The sequence below is a fragment of the Dermacentor albipictus genome, chromosome 6, assembly GCF_038994185.2.
Source record: "Dermacentor albipictus isolate Rhodes 1998 colony chromosome 6, USDA_Dalb.pri_finalv2, whole genome shotgun sequence".
Taxonomy (NCBI): domain Eukaryota; kingdom Metazoa; phylum Arthropoda; class Arachnida; order Ixodida; family Ixodidae; genus Dermacentor; species Dermacentor albipictus.
Window position 1 is genome coordinate 30,363,097 of NC_091826.1, and position 19,185 is coordinate 30,382,281.

Consider the following 19,185-nt stretch of genomic DNA (forward strand, 5'->3'; position numbering starts at 1 on the left):
TCCAGAAATAGATTTCTGTTGAAAACCATCGGCTAAAGGGTATTCAAAACAGCTCAATTAAGCCTGGTGAAGGGGTCGCAAAATATGGTGTGTTTGCACTATACGAAAAAAAATATGTGCCACAGGGTGCGTCATCAGGTGCGTTAGCCAATCTTCACCGTGACCATATCATCTTACTTTATGTACACTGCAGGATAAAGGCCTCTCAGCGACCTTCTGTGAGTACCGGCTTGCGCCAGCTGGCCCGATCCTCCGGCCACAAATGTCTTAATCTAACCTCACAATCTTGTCCTCCACCCTCCTGGACTACGCTTGTCTTCCCGCGGCACCCATTCTCATCCTCTGGTGGACCTAGGCTATCTCCATTACGCTTTCGTTATCTGACCAACTTTTCCCCTTAATCTCGACTACAGTATATGTTATCATTACGGCTGGTGTTCGCAGGCTCTTCCTCTAAATGCGCCCATGGCCTCCCGTAATAGTTTTGTAGGTGTAGTCAGTACAACTAACTCTAGAGGAAAAATCTGGGCAATAAAGTGCACTCTTAAGCAAAATTACACCTATTTGCCACATAACGATAATCATCATCTGTTTTATCCGCATTTCCTTTCTTTAACGCGGCGAGCCCGGCACTTCCCAGTAACGAACGGCATGCGCGTTATCAGCATTACATAGCATTCCCGACAGGAAAGTAGCGGGCGCGGCGTTTTCAAGAAAGGAAACGCAGGCAAGGCAGATGATGATTATCGTTGTGTCGCTGAAATACACCCCAAAAGGTGTAGCTTTGACTAGGAGAGTGTCCACGGCGAAGGGCGTCGCCATATCTATACTCCCTCTTCAATCGCGGCCAGCGCAAGTATCTCCAGAATGGCTACAAATGATTATAGTTAACGTTAGAAGCACTCGAAACATAATACAAAAGTAGGCGTTTAAACATACGTAGCGCGTGCGTATAGACAGTGTGTACAATTCAGTCCGGTACGTTGTTTTCGAGGAAGATCCCACGGCTATTTACAGAATTTAATGTGCGCGAGATGGTGCGTTTGCAGACGCCTTAACTAGATGGCGCCACCATGCTCGTCTCATCTCGGGATCGAGTTCGATTACGCGTCTCGTTTGAAACTGCATCTCGTCTTCTGCTCTCCCGCTGTCGACTCCCGCCGAGACTTTTCTCGTACTAGACGTTGCAGATGCGGCTTCGTTAAATACTATGAACATTTATTGTTCCACCTCATTGTGTAGTCACTTTGTGTACCGTTATTTGTTTTAACCATCGCCTTACGGGAGCAGTGTTATTACGTGCTGTAAGTTTCGCTCTCTTGAAGCGCCGAATAAGTAATCTTCAAGCGCGATACAAGATCTCGTACATGAATTGAAGGTTTATGAGTTATCGCGGTATTTGCTTGCCACGGGGGGGTGGGGGCTACCACGGTGACGCACCATTTGAAGAACGTTTTACTCCCATATATAGCATTATATGTTGTCTGCCATCCTCTACTACAAAAAGTTAACGCGGTGCTGTTTTGTCCCAATACAAAAAAAAAAGGGGGGGGGGATTTTGTCTCTCGTTTTCGCAATCTGTCTCTGCCTCTTGCTTGCTGGTGATTTCGAACCGCTCATGAAAGCGACCAGTTGTTTCATTTAGGAAGCTGCACCGGGGCAGAAAACGATATTAAACATAAAATAGTGTGAAACTGCTAACTACAACATAATTCTGCATTTACGTATCTCACCAAGCGTTGGCGCGAAACGACAGCGATCAACTTTGAGTAAAATATTGACCTAAGTAGGCCGCGACTCCCGGTGTCCGGCATTGCTAGCGATGCGCGTATGACAGTTATTTAGTGGTTCAACAGGTTAATCCATCGCGGAAAGGAATTACATCGAAACAAAGGAAAGGACCAGACGCGATACGAAGAAACAAAACCCATACAGTATCTTAAACGTCCTCTAGCTGCGTGCCTTGAAGGTATTGTAACAATCAGTGGCGTAGCTAGGTCTTCTGGCACCCGGGGCCCAAAGGTCTTCTGTTACTCCCCCCCACCCCCGGGTGTAGCGGGCGGAAAAAGGGGTGTCTTCAGATGTATATGACAACACCCCCCCCCTCCCCCCGCTGGCCCCTTGCACCCGGTGCCCACGGCCCCCCGGCCCCCCCTGTTGTTACGCCACTTTACGGTAACAATGCGTATTAAGCATAGAGTCCGTACAACTGACTCTGAACATCGCTGGTCGAACTGACTATCGGGATCGATGGAGCCAAACACTAACAACAGTTACTACACCCTGAGTTGAGGTAAATGTATACACGTACTACACGGTGTCATAGGTTGGAAGATTACAGCTGAGTACGTATCGCTAAGTCTAGCAAGCGTCTCAGGAGCTGGCTACTTTCACGGCATTTTAACATTGGGGTCATGGTGGCGTCCTTGAGGTTACTGATTTCAATGCATGTGCGCTATAGGGAGCTTTTCCTCTAGAGTTGGTTCTATTAACGTTCTTTTTCTAAATGTTAATCGAGCTTATGCTTCAGCGAATTGAATCATCGCACAGTCAGGCTTTCTTCATGGACCAATTATTTCGGCTCACATCGCCTAAGAATGGCAGTTGCTGAACTTTAAACGAAGGGTCGATCAACTAATTGACCTCAGTCCACCAGAGCTTCGAAGTTTCTGTGCTTGAGTCCGTGCTGTGAGAAGCCGATAATGCATTAGGAAGCGATATTCTGATACTCTTAGCGTTTCTTGCCTACCTTCTTCTTGTGACATCGGCGCATTTGAACGCGATAATGAGTGTTGTCACCTTCTAGCGTTTTAATGCGCCTGTCATGGCCTTAGGGTTCGGCATTGACCCTTTGTTCTTGTCATATATCACTTCGCTATCCGTGCCCCAAATTGAAGACTTTCTCTCGCGCTTTCTACGAATTGCGCCTTTTCGCTTTTCACTTCTTACGCCGTACACGTCTGTCCTTCTGGAACGACGCTTATTATTTATGCTGCGAAAATGTCGCCTCTTGATGTCGTGATTAGACGCCTTCCTCTTCCAAGTAACGCAGCGGCTTGCGTTGTTACTTGTGCCGGATAGCTTCAAGCCTCCACGTTATCGGTCGAGAAAATCTCGTCCTAATATGGGACATTGTGAAACACGTCCCCCCTCCCCCTCTGCCAGTGACTTATGGGCGGCAGAGGAATTGAGGTCTCCATCTGGGATATCAAAGGTGGAATCTATAATCCAAAATGTTTCCTCCAATCATCACAGCCCGTAGCTCATCGGCACAGCTTAACCGGGGACAAGGTGAGCACAACAAAGAAATTTTGATGCTGAGCTAGTCCCATTCAGGGGAATTCGAAGATGTTGGGAGCACTACAGGTGCTCAACCGAAATGCGCTTTATATTAGCTTCTCAATCGTGCTTTAGGCTGAAATAAAAAAAAAAACTAGTTCGCGATGCATTCACATTTCTTCCACTACAGTACGTTCACCGTATAAGTTGGCAGGCACATGCACACACAACACGATAATCGAGCTGACCTAGCTAGCGCTGTGTGCGTGCGTGCGTGTGTGTGTGCGTGTGCTTGTGTGTGTGTGTGTGTGTGTGTGTGTGTGTGTGTGTGTGTGTGTGTGTGTGTGTGTGTGTGTGTGTGTGTGTGTGTGTGTGTGCGCGTGTGTGTGTGTGACGCACGTACGTGCGTATATACGTGGGTGAGAATAGTGTTTGCTTTGTTTCTTTCCCAAACAATGCAACTGTCATCCCACACGAACTAGACGCACTACATCTTGCAGTAATCAGGGCATTACGCGTCTCTTGAGATGCCGGTAAACTTTGTCAATAGCGCAGCGCCAAAGCCACGCACATTTTAGCGCCTACGCTGTAGCCTATATATCGCTTTTGTTGATTCTCTTGCAGTTCGCTCCAGTTTGTTTATACACAGATCGCCCTCCTCCTTGTCCTATCAAGGTGCGGCGCTCCGTGGTGCGCATATCCCAAGGCGCAAGAAAAAATGTATGTGCATAACTCAGAAAGCGCCCACCAATGAGAGCGCGACCTCGACTTTCGCCTGCAGAGACCACTTTCACTCCTCAGCCAACGCCCGTCACAACAATCTGACGGCGACGCGCGCGACACGTTATGGACGACGCCTCACCCGGCACTGTTCGGTGCAGCGTATAGGCTAGCGCTCGGCTCGTGTCGGCCACGGAGTGTTTTAGCGTGTCCGGTATTCCGGCATACGCAATGGCTTTTGCGTACAATACCGGGTTACCGAACGCCGGTTTTCGACATCTTGTGACGCATCGTCTGAACGCGGAGTAGGATGAGGAGGAAAAAACTTTATTCTGGTCCTGTACAAGGTGTTGCCACCTGCCTGGCTAGTCCCATGTCGGGACCGGGAGGTCAAGCCTCCTAGCCCTATCACGGGCGTACTGGACAGCCAGGACTTGAGGGATATGATCTGAAGATCTGATCATTCCTAAAAACCGATTCCGGGAAATGCCAGGGCCGAGCGACCCACACTCCCAGAGCAGATGTTCAAGCGTGCATATCTCCTTTTCGCATGCTTTGCATAAAATATTCATGTCTGTAATGTCATACCATACCTTTATTTTTGCAGGTGAATAATAAGACTGTGTTTGTAATTGCCTAAGTGTAATGCTTTACAAACACTTCATTTTCGTATACCACGAGTGTTCTTGTTGCAAAAAAAAAATCATTTAAAAAGTCAATGGTTCTTCACGATTACGCTGGTGCCGGAAATTTGCACCAGCAGCGAAATAGAACACACTTGGTTACTGAAATGATAGCTCTGTGTTTGGCTGAGCTCTCGTCAACCAGGTGGCGCCACTAGCCTGTCGGCTCAATGTACAAAACTCCGCCACGATTGTGCACGTGCGCGAAGTATTATTGCCTCGCGCGTTTGCAAGAAAATTACGATTGCTTCGAAATTTAGGCCAATAGAGACGGGTAAGGTGCAGTAAACAAAGCCACAAGAATGTATGAAGCCAAAAAGCGCGAAGATGAGAGAGACTCATAGCTAATAAAGGCAACGTAGAAAAGAAAGAAAGCGCTCCTTCTGCCGCCTTCTTTATCTTCCGTGTGTCATTTGACATTGCGCCACATTGCCTTTACAATATATTCATGTACTAAACATTCATTCTCAGGGTAGCCCAGCGAGCGCAGAGCCAGAGTTTTCTCTAGTATAATTTTAGTTAGGAGACTCTATGCATTGAGCCAAACCATCGAAGCCATACGAGTCGGCCCAAAACGCTATCCTCCCGGCACTGCGCGCGGTGTGTTTTAGTGCTCCCGTTCTGCAGCCGGGGCCACGGCAGAGCATTCGGACAAGTGCTCATCGATTGAAGACTACCGAGAACCAGACATTCTCGGCCAATGTGCAGAGTCTCAGAAGACACGTGTTGCACCGACTTTTCGAAGAAAAATAAGAAGAAGGCGATGACTTCACGGGGAGCTGTCTTGCCAAGGCTGGCTGCGTGACGTATTGTTCGCTCCTAGTTTGATTATTTCCTTCCTCCATGTACTGAATCCTCCCGTGAATCTCCCGTTCCGCCTCTTGCAACCACGTGAAGCCAAAAAATCTATGAAGCCCTGGAAAGCACAGGGAAAATCAATCTGTTCTTTTTTAATTGAAATGTACAAATAGTGTAGGAAAACGGAGATGAACGTGGACGAAAAGACAACTCGCCGCCAGCCGGTGTCGAACCCACATCCTCCGCGCTATGCGTGCGATCCACCAAATCTATTCCACCACCACGAATTCAGCATACGGTGGTGGTTACTGTCCCGTCCACTTTCGTGAGAAAGAGAGAGAGAAAGAGAAAGAGAGAATTGAAGTAGAGTGTGCTAAAGCCCGTTAAACTTCGTAAAGTAGTGCCACGATTTGAAGAATGCCGCCTCCTCCTCGCGTGCTCTGGCCGAGGCCGCCGCCACGTCGCTATTGGCCTAATAGCATCACGTGGGCCCCCGCGCCGTGCATCAGCGCCATTTTTGCTCGAGAAGCGTCTAAGGAGTGGCGAGGAGCGCATGTTGGCGCCGTTGCTACGCTCGAGCAGTGTAGGTGGCACCACGGTTGAGGAGGGAGCGTGAAAGAGAGGAGAAACGATGAGGAGTGAAGGAGGAGGAGGAGAGTGTCGCTACTCTACGAAGTTTAAGGGGCTTTAGAGTTCGCAGTGTTACGCGACGAAAACAAGAATGAGAACACGCTAAAGGCATCGCTTCGTTCTGAGATTCACATCAAAAACTATAACGTCGCTCGCTGAGAAGTACGTTTGTCGATTTTAGGAACTGCGTGCACCTTCGTGTGTATTTACACATGCGTGCCAGACATAACCATGGGAACGTTTGCCAGCGCCATCACGGCATGTCGGGGAACCTCCTTTTATCCGCTGGCGTCACGCAGAAGCGCCAACTTTGCCAATAGGGAAATGCCCTATAAACCATGTGGCGTCTCACGTGGAAAGAGAGGAGGGAAGGGGAGATCACAGGCTGACGTGGACGATCCCATCTTCTGGTTGTTCAAACGTATTTATTATGGCACATTCTCCTCCTCTCTTGACTACTGTCATCACAGATAGACGAAGCTGCTTGTGTCCTTAGAGTATAGGGCCACGAACGCAGCCCATCTCACCAATTGTCTTTCCATCTTGGCTGACGGTATACCCGTATAGTCACCGCTGCAGTGCACGGAACTTGGAAAGACAGCTGGGGTGTGCACGCACCCCCTGTAGGCATACAGGGGGGTGCGCGCTCACGTGCGCCCTGCCCACGCCTCCGGTCCAACAGCAATGCACGGCCACGCGCATGCGGTCGCCGCAGTGTCGCCAGACACCGAACGAAACCGCGACCACCACCACCACCGCCGCCGCCACACCTTGCGCGTGCTCCAGTGCACGCGCGCCCTTTCAGTGGGTCAAACGTCGGGCGCGCACGCCCCAATCCTGTATCGCGCTTATCGCTCGCCCGGAAAGACACACGCACTCACGTATTATAAGGCTGCGGCGTCTGCGACGCGAGGTCATCGCTTTCATACCGTCTTTTCCCGAGGCGCTGCAGCGCCGCAACAGCAGCAGGGCGCGACACCAGACGCTGCATCCTTCATGCAGCCCCCCCCCTACCCTAGTCCCCCCCCCCGCCACCTCCGCCCCTATTGAGATTATATTTTAGCTCTCGGCGTTTTGTATTACAGCGCTATCTGTACACGAGGGAGGAAGGACAGTTTGCGGGGGGTGGCAGCGCGGCGATGTGATACCGGCGCCTTGCGGTGGCTTTAAGCGTGGCGCTGGAGCTCCTCGCGTGGTGTTCTGACCATGGTTTGATTAGCGACAATGCGCCGAGGACGACGTGGCGCGAGGCAGCATGGGGCACATAACCGCTGCTGCACGGCCAGCGCAGTTCAACCTGGCGGAAACCGTGGCGTGTCAACAGCGCTGGGGCGACGCCGGTGCGTCGCATCCTCACGACGATGCGACAAAACGCTAAGCCGGCGTTTTTTATACGCGCTTTGAACACCGCCCAAAGAAAGCAATTAGGTTAAATTCTTCCTTGACGCCCACTGTCCCGTTCCACTCGGACCAGTGCACACCACAGAGAGAGAGAGAGCAAATGATAAAGGAAAGGAAGGGAGGTTAAGCAGGGCTGAGCCCGGTTGGCTACCCTACACTGGGGAAAGGGAAAAGGGGTCGGAAAGATTAAAAGAAGAAGAGAAAGTCCACTGGGGATATCGTTCGGTCACTCAGTCCGGATCACAAACGCTGACTCAGTCCAGTAGCCTTCAAATATCGCAGCACACCACAGAATGTGGTGTGCACTCAGTAGCTCGGCAGCAATGCCAATGCGCGTTCGAGCAACGGTCGTATACCAGCATCGCAAGGCAGCCCTGGAGCCATTACAAGATAGTTGTAGAGGTACTGTTGTGCTTCTGTTGACTTTCTGTTGCTTTCAATATAATGTCTGTTGATACGCAATCGAACACCGTGCGCTATTTCTGTAAGGGTAGCTGCGCTGTGTGCTGCAGAACCGGCTGAGTGGAGGGTGACGTTACGTCTCGCTCTCGCAGCCAAAAAGACACTGCGCGTTTCCTGGATGCTTTCTAACATTCCACGCACTCGTGACATGCAAGCGCCGCCAGTGCCGTGACACCACGGCGGCGGCGACGCGCTTCGAGTATCCGTATAATTGCTGTCGAAAGAAAGAAAAGTAACACAAATATGCTTTCGGATGTTCTCTAGAGACCTTGTATTTACACAATCAATTGACAAACAAAAGCCCGAGAAAAAAATTTTTGAAGACACTGGCCGATAAGCAAGATGTACAATCAACTAGATCAATCAGTGCTTCTCCAGGAGGGTGCTAACAACATACATGCACTTGGTCTCATCCACTAAGAAGGCTTGGCTTTAAAAAAAAAAAAAGTTGAGTATCCCATGTGCGGTGGCAAACTGTTTGAGCGAAGCTGCTGCTCTTGTTTAGCGAACATTTGCAAGTGTGGAGCGCACGATTAACTACGCCCTCTCCCTAGAACCCCCGTACCTTTCCCCTGCCACCCCGAGCTGCAGCTCCCAAGATGGGACATCAAGAGTGTACAGAAAATGAAAACATTTGTACCGCCGCAACCAAGTTGGACTCCTACTCATCGGAAAATACGTCGCTCAATACGAACTTGCTGTGCTTGAAAGTGCGGATCCATGCATGAGTACCATGTAATGACGGCGATAAAATGACGATAAAATGACGACGGCATGAGGGTACTGGGATCACGAGGCTGAACTTCCGACGGAATGTGACTGGGGAACGACCAGGATGGCATCATGACGGTGGTGCGAATACAAGGAATACACGAATACAAGGAATACCTTAGAACGACAGAAAGCTGAGCTAGTTGGTAAGGATTCTTTATGCAAAATAGAAGTGAGGCGTAACTGCAGATTGTAACTGCAAGCCAGAGTTAGATGAATGCGCGATATTGTACAGGCATAAGAATGAAGATACGCGTCTTATGGTAGAGGCAGGGTATATATAATGGTGGAAGTGCGTGCGTGAGTCAGCCTTCGATTACTTTACATAAGGAATGATTTGATTGAAAACATTTTTATTTGCAGGATATTCATAGAACTCGTGGGTGGGCCGCCTATTCCGGTAGCCCACTGGTTACTGCTGCTGCGCTGGCCCTCCCCACCAGCCAGTGCTGACGGTCAGGATCATCGCTGAGCAGAATAGCCTCCCACTGCTCTTTTGAGGGATTTGGAATGGGGTCAACTATGGGATTCAGCTGGCAAGCCCGCACCATGTGGTAGAGGTTAGCTACCTCTCCACAGTGTGGGCATTGCGGGGAGTATAGTGTAGGGTACCACTGGTGTAACTTAGCTGGCGCTGGGTATGTATTAGTTTGTAGCCTCCTAAGAGTGTTCTCTTGCAACTTATTGAGGGATTTATGTGGTGTTGGGTACTCCTTCCTGGCTGTTCTGTATGGTGCGAGATTGTCAGCATACACTGCTAAAGCAGTTAGGTCCCAGCACAAGAGATTAATTGCCTTAACAGTTATCTGTCACGTAGACCAGCACGTGTACCCGATTGACACGTGGTGTTACCATTCCTGAGCGTGCGCAGATGAGTTTTGTGTCGTCTTTCATTTTTCGCCTCAGTGCTCCCTTCAGTTGACAGTCGGCGTTCGTGTTGTCCACTTCTCTACTCTTGTGTCCTGTCTGCACGCCTCACTTCTATTTTGCATAAGGAATACCTGTAGGATGACGGCGCATTGACGGCAATGGTATGACGGTGACTGCACGATGACGGAACGACGACGATGTAATGGCGACGACTGCATGATTACGACGGCTGTACGATGACTGCGAAGTGGCGGCGACAGAATGAAAGTGGCATGGCAACGAAGAAATGATTACAAAGGAACCAGTGAAGGCGATCGATGAAGTGACAACGGTATGACAACGCTGGTGTGTTTTTGTTAGAGTTCACGTCCGCGCTTGCCGCCCCAGGCTGCCTTGTTCGCATTGTATTCGGTTCCAACTGGCACAATTTTCGATAACCACTAATTGTGGAAAACAACAACGATGACGACGATGACAACAACAACAACAATAACACCACCACCGATAACACCACCACCACCACCACCACCACCACCAACAACAACAACAATAATAATAATAACAACAACAACAATAACAATAACAACAACAATAACAACAATAACAACAACAGCAACACAACCACCACCAACAACAACAATAACACCACCACCAACAACAACAACGAATAATAGTAATAATGTCCACTCAGAACAAGGCCTCTCTCAGCCATCTCCAATTATCCCGTCTTGTACCAGCGGACCCCATCCTAAGCTTTCGAAATTCCTTCCGTTACACGACTTAATTCTCTGCCATCTTCGACTGCGTTTTTCTTCTCTTGGCACTCAAACTCTTAAGAGAACGCCGAGTACCCGCCCTATATACGCATTACGTGGCCTGCCCAGCCCCCCTTTTTAATGCGTCAGCATTAGGAGTGTCAAAAGGGGGGGGGGACAGTATGGGAAGTGTGGGAAGCTGGTCACGTGGTAGAGGTATACCGCGTGTCTCAGCTAACGTTAGCCAAGCTGCTTAAAAGAAAAAAAATGATAATAAGAACACAGTCCGAGATACGATTATGAGGTCTACCGATCTAGGTCATCATTAGGTCTGGCTACAGAACACCGTTGGTCTTATAATCGTATCTTGCACTCTGTTTTTATAATTTCTTTCTTTTCTTCATCATCTTTTTTTTTCTTTCTTTAGGCAGCTTGGCTCAAGTTAGCTCGGACACCCTAAATATGTATAATGCAGCTGACGTTGGTCTGCGCCGGACCACCGTGAGTTTCACTCTGCTCCTAGAAGAGGTAGGACGTATTTATTTATTTATTTACATTACCTTATAGGCCCATTGAAGGGCGTTGAGTAAGGGGGGGCAACAGTAATAACACGACAAAAATAGCAAAGTGCAACATCGGTATACAACATTAATACGCAAGGAATTCAGGTTATCACGGACTGTTTCGCGATGGGAGATGGATGCAATGTGATCACAGAGATTGTTCCGATGTGCAAGAGCTCTTGGTAGTGGTGATGACTTAAATGCCTGCCATGAATGCGCATGAAACTAAGTGCGTTGTGAGTGCGCCGAGATGTGCGCACAGGTGCATGAAGCGGCAATCAGTGAAAATCGTTACTATAGATGTACCTGTGAAACAGACATAAAAGATCAGTGACGCGGCGATCTTCTGACTGAAATGCAAGGTCTTGTTTTATTCGGGTAACGCTCGAACGATAGTCGTAGTTGCCTGAGGTGAATCTGGCTGCCCTATTCTGGACGGCTTCCAACATACGGAGTAGACAATAGGGACTTTTAGCGTGTCCGGTACCCGGGAAAGCGCGGGCGGTTTTCCGGTTTAGCGGGGGCGTAAAGGTGAGCGGCCCGATCGGTGGCGCCAGCTGGTGGCGCAAAGCTCAACCACACAACCACAGAGCTAATTACTGTATTCTGCTTAGCTGCTGGGGTAAATATTCGACAGTGGCGTAATCGTGTTCACAATTACGCCGCTGCCAAAAATTTGCACGAGTGGCGAAGCAGGATATGGTGAGTTACTGCAGTTTTAGCTATGCGTTTGTCTGGTTGAGCTCTACAACACCAGGCGGCTTCACCGCTCACGTTTCCGCCCCGACCATCCGGTAACCCGCCCAAACCGCTCCCGTTTACCGGATTAGCGTACAAGCTAAACGTCTCTAATCTTGATATCGTGACCGTGTGGATGAAGCGTATTTTAGTTGGGGGCGAACATAAGTACGCTAGTTTTCGTACATTAGGAGGCGCGTTACGCAAGTTTCTATGCAAGCAGCCGAGAGATTGAAAAGCCTTGGATGAGTCAGTTGCTACACGCGTTGTCCAGGATAAGTCCGATGAATGATAAAGGCTGAGATATCCGTAAGACGGAGCAGTCGAAACTACGGTATTATTAGAGAGTTTTAGCCTGTCCGCTATTCCGGTAAACGGGAGCGGTTCGGGCGGATTACCGGATTTGCGGGGGCGTATAGCTAGATCGCTGCAGCCGCCTGGTAGCGTAGAGTTCAACCAGACAAACACAGAGCTAAAACTGCAGTAACCCACTATATCCTGCTTCGCTAGTGGTGCAAATTTTTGGCAGCAGCGTAATTGTGAACACGATTACGCCACTGTCGAATATTTGCACCAGCAGCTAAGCAGAATATAGTAATTAGCTCTGTGTTTGTGTGGTTGAGCTTTGCACCACCAGCTGGCGCCACCAATCTGGCCGCTCACGTTTACGCCCCCGCTATACCGGCAAACCGCCCGCACTTGCCGGAATACCGGACACGCTAAAAGTCTCTATTAATCGAATAGTGGAGCACTGAACTCGTGCGCTTTCGACTAAACGTGATTAACTTACATTTGGAGGCGTTAAGGGACATCTGCCAAGTTACGCACCATCTATAGGTTAGTTCAAGGTCATTTTGGAGAGTAAGATGACCATCGAAACATTTAATATTGCGATAGATGACGCAGTCATCGGCGAACAGCCTAACTGGGGATGAAAGGTTAGTGGGCAAGTCGTTGATGTATGTTGAGTGAGCTCCTGAAAAAACACATTGCAATATAGTGCAACCGATTTAAATTATAGATCCGGGACCTTAAAGAGGTGCGAAGTAAGGTTAACGCATTTATTTCGCATTTACCGCAGCATCGCCATTGACTGTTTTTCTTCTCTTAATGAAATCATGACCGGCAGTTTACCACTATATTTTTGAGAAGATAATTGTGCAATCATTGCTTTATCATGGACTATCTTAGGGCAGAACTTTTAACAAACAAGCTTGAGAATTAGTGTAAGACTGCCCAACTAGTTATGAAACAAAAACAAAAAAATATAAAAAATAGAGACAGGAAGACAGCGGAGTCGATTACGGGTGTAGCCGACATTCTAGTTGACAGTGTCTGTGTATACATCCACAAATACATCCGACGAGATACGGACCGACCCAGCAGCGGTCACGCCTACCGCAGGAGCGTGTATGGGCAAAGAAAACTTCTCTTTACAAAATTTATCCGTGCTAAGCAATGGCACCTTGTATACGCTCATGGACACAACAGCTCACAGGTAGTCATAAATCCTTGCCACACAATTTACTGCGCTCGCAATTTTTTTTTCTTTTGTCGAACGTGCACACTTGATCCGTCTTTGCACAGTTTCAAAGGAACGCAGCCGACACAGCCTGTCCAGTCGTCCATACTTTTGATCCTCGTAGGTGTTTCACACCTCGTTTATTCGATTCCTCATTTGCCCGCACAAAAAAAAAGTACGTATGTTGCGCCAATGTGGCCGAACGTCGACCGGTGGTCCACCTTGGCGTGGACGGCGCTCACGGTTTCGCTGGTGGCGCCGCCGCCGCCGCCGCCGCCGGCGGCGGCGCGTTTTCGATGTTGGCCTTGGCCGACGGTTCGGGCACGTTGGCGTCCGTCATCACCGTCTCGTGCAGACGGGTGTACGAGGGCCTCTTGAGCCTCAAAGGAGACATTGGCGCGATGGTGATGTTCAGCTCGTTGGCCCCCTTGGACAGGGCCGCCTTGACCCCGTACTGGTCCATGTTGTCCACGGGTACGCCGTCCACCATCACGAGCACGTCGCCCGGGTACATGCACTTGTTGGGCGTCACCACCTGAACGTCGGTGGTCTGCACGCCAGGCATGGAGAGAGAGAGATGGAGAGAGAGAGAGTCATTAGTAGCTGTGTGAAGCAGTTCTTGACAGTCCAGGACCAGCTGTGGAACAAGATGTGAGCAGGCGATGGGTATGTTGTCTTGAAAACAGTGTCCAGGCTATGCAGTCTTTTTTTTATCATGGAAGATTAGCTACGTAGCTGTGACAGATGGTCAGCAGTCGTCTAACAAGAGGCACTTCAGGCAGGAGTGAACGTTTCGACAAATGAACTTTTCAACAGGGTGTCTGCCACCGGGGAAAATCTAGGCAACTTGTGAATTCTTGCAAATTCAGTGTAACACAGGAAATTTTTCGGTATGTTGCTTAGAATCAAAGAAATTGGTACTTACAGTGAATGGCAAAGCTAGTGGTAAGCTAATAAATAGAGGGAGCCACATCTTCAACTGAACTTACGCAATCGTCAAATAGTGGTGTCTTAATTGCTGGCTTTGTGTGTGAGAGCTATTCCAACCCACGTGGGTTGGAATATTGTAAAACGCATGGTTCCGTCAACTCTGGTACTCCATCTCACGTGATTAGCAGCTTATACTAGTTGAAATTTATGGACCGGGATGGCAACATGAGAAGCTATAAACTGGCATTTTTCTTTCTTTGCGCCTATGCCTCCATTATCGTAGACTTCAATGGAATTGTCACAAAAGAAACAGTCAACCAAAACAACATAAAATAAGGCAACTTGATAATGACAACGTCGTTGACATCAGCAATCGTGCAGGAGAAATCCTTCCTCAAACCAATGTTGATAACGTGAGGCCTTCACCCAGCTATGAAACTCTACTTGCATAGCTTTCGCAAGACATGTGTCTTTAAAAGACGATGAGGCGTATACACACATCACGTTGCGTATTGTTTGACGCACGTGTGATCACACATCTCTCCATTGGCGAAGTATGCAGCTAAGCTTGACTTCCTTGTTGTCGTGATCGATATGAAAGGAAAACTAGGGACATCTCCTGCCGCAAGCACTGTAACTCTCTCGCTCGGGGCGAACTGGGGCCGTATTCTGAAACGTTCGCCTTCCGCGATAGTCGCGTTCAATAAATCAAGTGACTGCTTACCCGTGACGTCAGCAGGCACTACCAACACACGCTGTCGAACGCTTCACATCGCATGAGAAAGTGCACCGTGCGAGATCAGAGCGGCTCGAGTCCGTTGTTTTCGAGACTAGTGACCGCAGTACGATTTCTGCGCACTGACTACGGTTGGTTACGGCCACTTTAGGTAAAATAAATTGAATAAGGAAGTGTGAAATATTTTACTTTAAACGAATTTTAACTTTGACGAAGAGGCCAACAAAAACTTTAAACGAAGAGGCCAAAAAGAGGCTACTATAAACTACCACCTATCTTATCTCTACTACACTCCACCACCAACGGAACACCAAAAGACGTGTTCGTTTATTCGATATATCTCGAGAGCTCCCATCGACACCATGACGTTAAAATGACGTGGGCCGGAACTACTGGATGTCGCTATTTATTTTCCGGTTTTGCTAAAACCGCCAATCAGCGCGCGCCGTTGGCGGAGGCGTGGCCAAGGCGATAGTCTCGCGGAAGGCGAACGTTTCAAAATACGGGCCCTGATTTACGACATCGATGCTGTCATATGAGAGCGTACACGTTTGTGCTTATAATACACAAGTCCTCGGGAGTGTAGGGAACTTTCAGTGTCACTAATGTAGAGGGGTCAGAGAATATGAAACCATCTCCTGAGAAGTTCATTTGTTGAGTTTGAGTGAGAAGCTATAGCTGCCTGATCTGAGATGTTAGGCGATTATAAGTCCGAAAAGTGGGACGCTTTCAAGAGCGTGGCAATATACCATGAATACCCAGTTGTGTGGCTATATATATAGGCGTAGCTATTCAGAAAGGCAATGAGAGCCATTTCAGAGCCACGTGACAGAGTAGGGCTTTTCTTCAGGAATGATTTACCACTTGCGCGAAACTAAAGTTATGATTTCAAGCTATGTACATCAACAACAATAACAAAAGAGAAAGAGAACAGGGTGGCTCATAAGGAACTCCTGGGGCAAGCAGTAGTACGCATTTCTAGCGATGGCGTTATTAAGCCAGCGACCTTCACCGTAATTAAAACGTCAGCTTGAGCGCAACTGTGTTCAAATCTAGCATGGTGTCCATTCTGCGATCTTCGTGACGGCAGATAGCTGCTCTCTTACAGAGAAGAGGGGACTCTTGAGTGGAAGTCAGATTAGGTACGTCGCCGAAAAGAAAAAATTAGGAAGCACTTGACCACGTAAACAAGGAATTGAGAATGTCTATATAAAGGAAATCATCATACGCATACAAGGAATGAATCACAACCGAACATCAGGGAGACGTCAGTGGTATGCTTTTTTTTTTCATGCTCTGTGCGCGCGTGGCGAGTAACGCAGCTCACAGTGCGAAATACCGCCGCGGTCACTCTGAGCTACACAATTTCTTGTAAACTCTTCGTAAGGACTACGCGTTCCTCATTATTGCGAGAAAGCCACAGGCTTGCTGCGTACCTTCTGGATGACGTGGCAGTGTACCAGGGCCTTCTTCTGCTCGTTCCACGCCTTGGCCTCGAACACCTTGAAGCCGTAGTAGCCGCTGCCGCTGCACGCGGTCTTGATGGCCCTCACCTGGATGGTGTCCTGGCCGGCCGCCTTGAGGATCTGGTCCCAGTCGCGTCGGGACTCGAGCAGCCTGAAGGCGCTCGAGGACAGCACGGTGACAACGAGCTGGTCACCGCAGTCCTGCATGCGGCGCTTGACCTCAGGGGCGGGCAACTCCGAGATATCGGCTCCGTTGACGGCCACAATCACGTCGCCCTCGAGAACGTGCGAGACTTCGGCGGGACTGCCGCTCTTGACTTTCTGCGCGAGGTCGAGAGAGAGAACTCGTAAATGGACAGTAAAGGAAAAAAAGAACACAATAAGTCGAGCGGGATCGATCTGTTATATTCGTCTAGAAGTCGACCATCACTTTTCTGTGTCACGATAAATGACATTTGGCGCACAGAAAATTGCAGCCCAAGGTGTCGCCGCTGCTTCTGAACTTGAACCACCCTCGCCAATACAGACTACGTATTTCCTACGGGACTTACCCTCTATGCCGCTCTCTGCGAAGCAGCTAGCGCTGACGTCGTATGAGAGGTACCGTCGTCCACAACAGGTGGCGCCACTCCGATAATTCATGTGAGATCGTATTAGAGACAATAGTTTATAAGAGATGAATATGGCAACATCCTTGAAGGAAATGACTCGCTCTGTCATCATCATGCTCTGTGTTGGCTGTCATCAATGAAAAACATGCCAGGACACTTAGGACGCTGATACTCCGCTTGCAGGAATATGACTTTACTGTAACCTACAAGTCTGGAAAAAATCATCATGATGCAGACGTACTGTCTCGCTGGCCACTCTCGCTCCCTCCCGGTAACGCGCCGCCATCTTCCCCACCAAGAATGTTCCGATGCTACGCCTGCCTCACACCAGCTCTCGATAACGCTCCTGGACCAAGTTACGCTTTCATCACGCTCTGATTTCGTCTCGCTTCAGCGGGCCGACTCCTACTGTCGAGCTCTCATGGATCGCCTTAGTGGGTTCACCGAACCACCCAAGAGCCGCTTCGACAACTTCGACAATTCCGCCTTCAAGGTGGCGTGCTACACCGCTACGTTCACCATTCAACAGGTCACCGGTGGGTCCCAGTTCTACCTCGATGCCTTCGCCTGCGAGTATTAGAGGCACTTCCCGACTCCGTATCGGCTGGCCACTTAGGCTTCCACAAGACTTACGACCGCATAAAGATCCGCTGCTTCTGAACTGGCCTATCCACAACGGTGGCCAAATACATTGCCTCTTGTGCGTCATGTCAGCACCGCAAACGCTCGACATCCCCTCCTGCCGGTTTACTACAACCTCTCCCTTGCCCGGACGCACCTTTTGAACTTGTTGGTGTTGATTTATATGGCCCCATACCGTTGACACCTTCCGGTCACCGTTGGATTGTAACTTCGGTCGACCATTTAACAAGATATGCCGAGACTGCCGCTCTGCGATCCAGATACCCCTTCCGAGGTCGCCGACTTTTTCTTGCGCTCCATCGTCTTGCGCCACGGGGCTCCTCGCGTTCTTCTCAGTGACCGTGGCAAGGCGTTAATTTCACAAGTTCTCGAGGAAGTGCTTCGGGCCGCTAATACCTTCCACAAATCTAATTCTACCTATCATCCGCAAAACCAATGGCCTTATTGAGCGCTTCCACCGTACGCTGTATGACATGATTTCCATGTACAGGCTCGTCCACTCTTAGGGTGAACACAGCTCACCGTGGCCGCGCTCCGCGGGGCGCCAGTGCGTCCGGCGCGGCTAGGGTGCCTCGATGCCTGCCCGCCGCGCCGCCGTTCAGGGTGGTGACAGCCTTTGTACCGCTCCGCGCCGCCGTTCGGCAGACGCGCCGCCATATTGGTTCGACGTTGCTGCCCGCTGCTCGTGTCTCCCGTGCGGTCGACGAGTTGGTGAGGCGGCATTTTCGTGCTCTCGTGAGCAACCGACATTGAAAACATTTTCGCACACGCTCTTGCAGTGTAACAGTATTCTTATCGTCCAAAAACAAGAAAGGGGCTGGCAGATGGAATGGCACACTGTGGTATAAAATTTTTTAAACAGGGTTGAAGTACCTCAGACAGGCTGGCCAACGTTTCGATAGGTGGACCTATCTTCGTCAAAGGCGGCCTCGTCATCCTCGGCGTGTTAGTTTTAAAGGGTTAGTGCAGTGACGTCACGTGCGGGTGTTGTCGCTGGCGGCTGGTTTTAAAGAGAGAGATTACAAGAGGGAACAGGCGCTGTCGTCCGACGTCTGTGAGCCTCATTCTCAAGACGAAGGGACAAGAGCGTGAGAGTGGGCACGCGGAGAGGAAAGAAAAGAAATAGAAGCAGAAAAAAGGGGAAAAAGGAAAAAAAGGAGCGGGGAGCCAGGGCCGTACCAAGACACAACAAAGGGAGGGGGGGTGAAAGAAAAAGAAAGAGAAAAATGAAATCTTTAAGCAATACGGGGGCTTGGGAGCGTGTTGGGGATGCGAAAGGTTAGGAGTAATTCAGGGGGAGTCGTTGGCGGCATGTTTTTGAGGCATTAGAACGGCCGGTCAAGCAATAGGTCGAGTAATTTTGAAATAGTTAAGGTGGCGACGAGGAGTCTGCGGTGCAATGTGTGGGGAGACTGAAAGGCAGCGGCATGGTCTTTCAAGGGGCACTGCCCCACGCGCTTAACGTAGGTGTCGTTACGGCGGCATCCAGAAGGCGATACTCTGGGTTGAGGCGCCGAAAAAGGCATATTGACTTCGGAATGTGTTGTCGAGGGGGTTTCAAAAAAAAAGGACTAAAAAAGGGGGGCAGGGGGAAGGGGGGGGGCGAAA

At 49.5% G+C, this 19,185-nt stretch overlaps 2 protein-coding genes across 6 annotated transcripts in view; one reads left to right on the forward strand and one right to left on the reverse strand.

Moving 5' to 3' along the window:
- LOC135905116 (uncharacterized) overlaps window positions 1–19,185 on the forward strand; it is a 595,563-nt gene that overhangs the window by 130,962 nt on the left and 445,416 nt on the right. The gene's annotated exons all lie outside the window — the stretch shown is intronic.
- LOC135905113 (microtubule-associated serine/threonine-protein kinase 3-like) overlaps window positions 13,287–19,185 on the reverse strand; it is a 36,425-nt gene continuing 30,526 nt past the window's right edge. The window contains exons 11-12 of the mRNA XM_065436106.1: window positions 16,295–16,645; window positions 13,287–13,742 (exon numbers count right to left, since the gene is read on the reverse strand). Coding sequence (XP_065292178.1) covers window positions 13,431–13,742; window positions 16,295–16,645 — 663 coding nt within the window. The 3' untranslated portion in view covers window positions 13,287–13,430. The remainder of the gene's footprint in view (window positions 13,743–16,294; window positions 16,646–19,185) is intronic.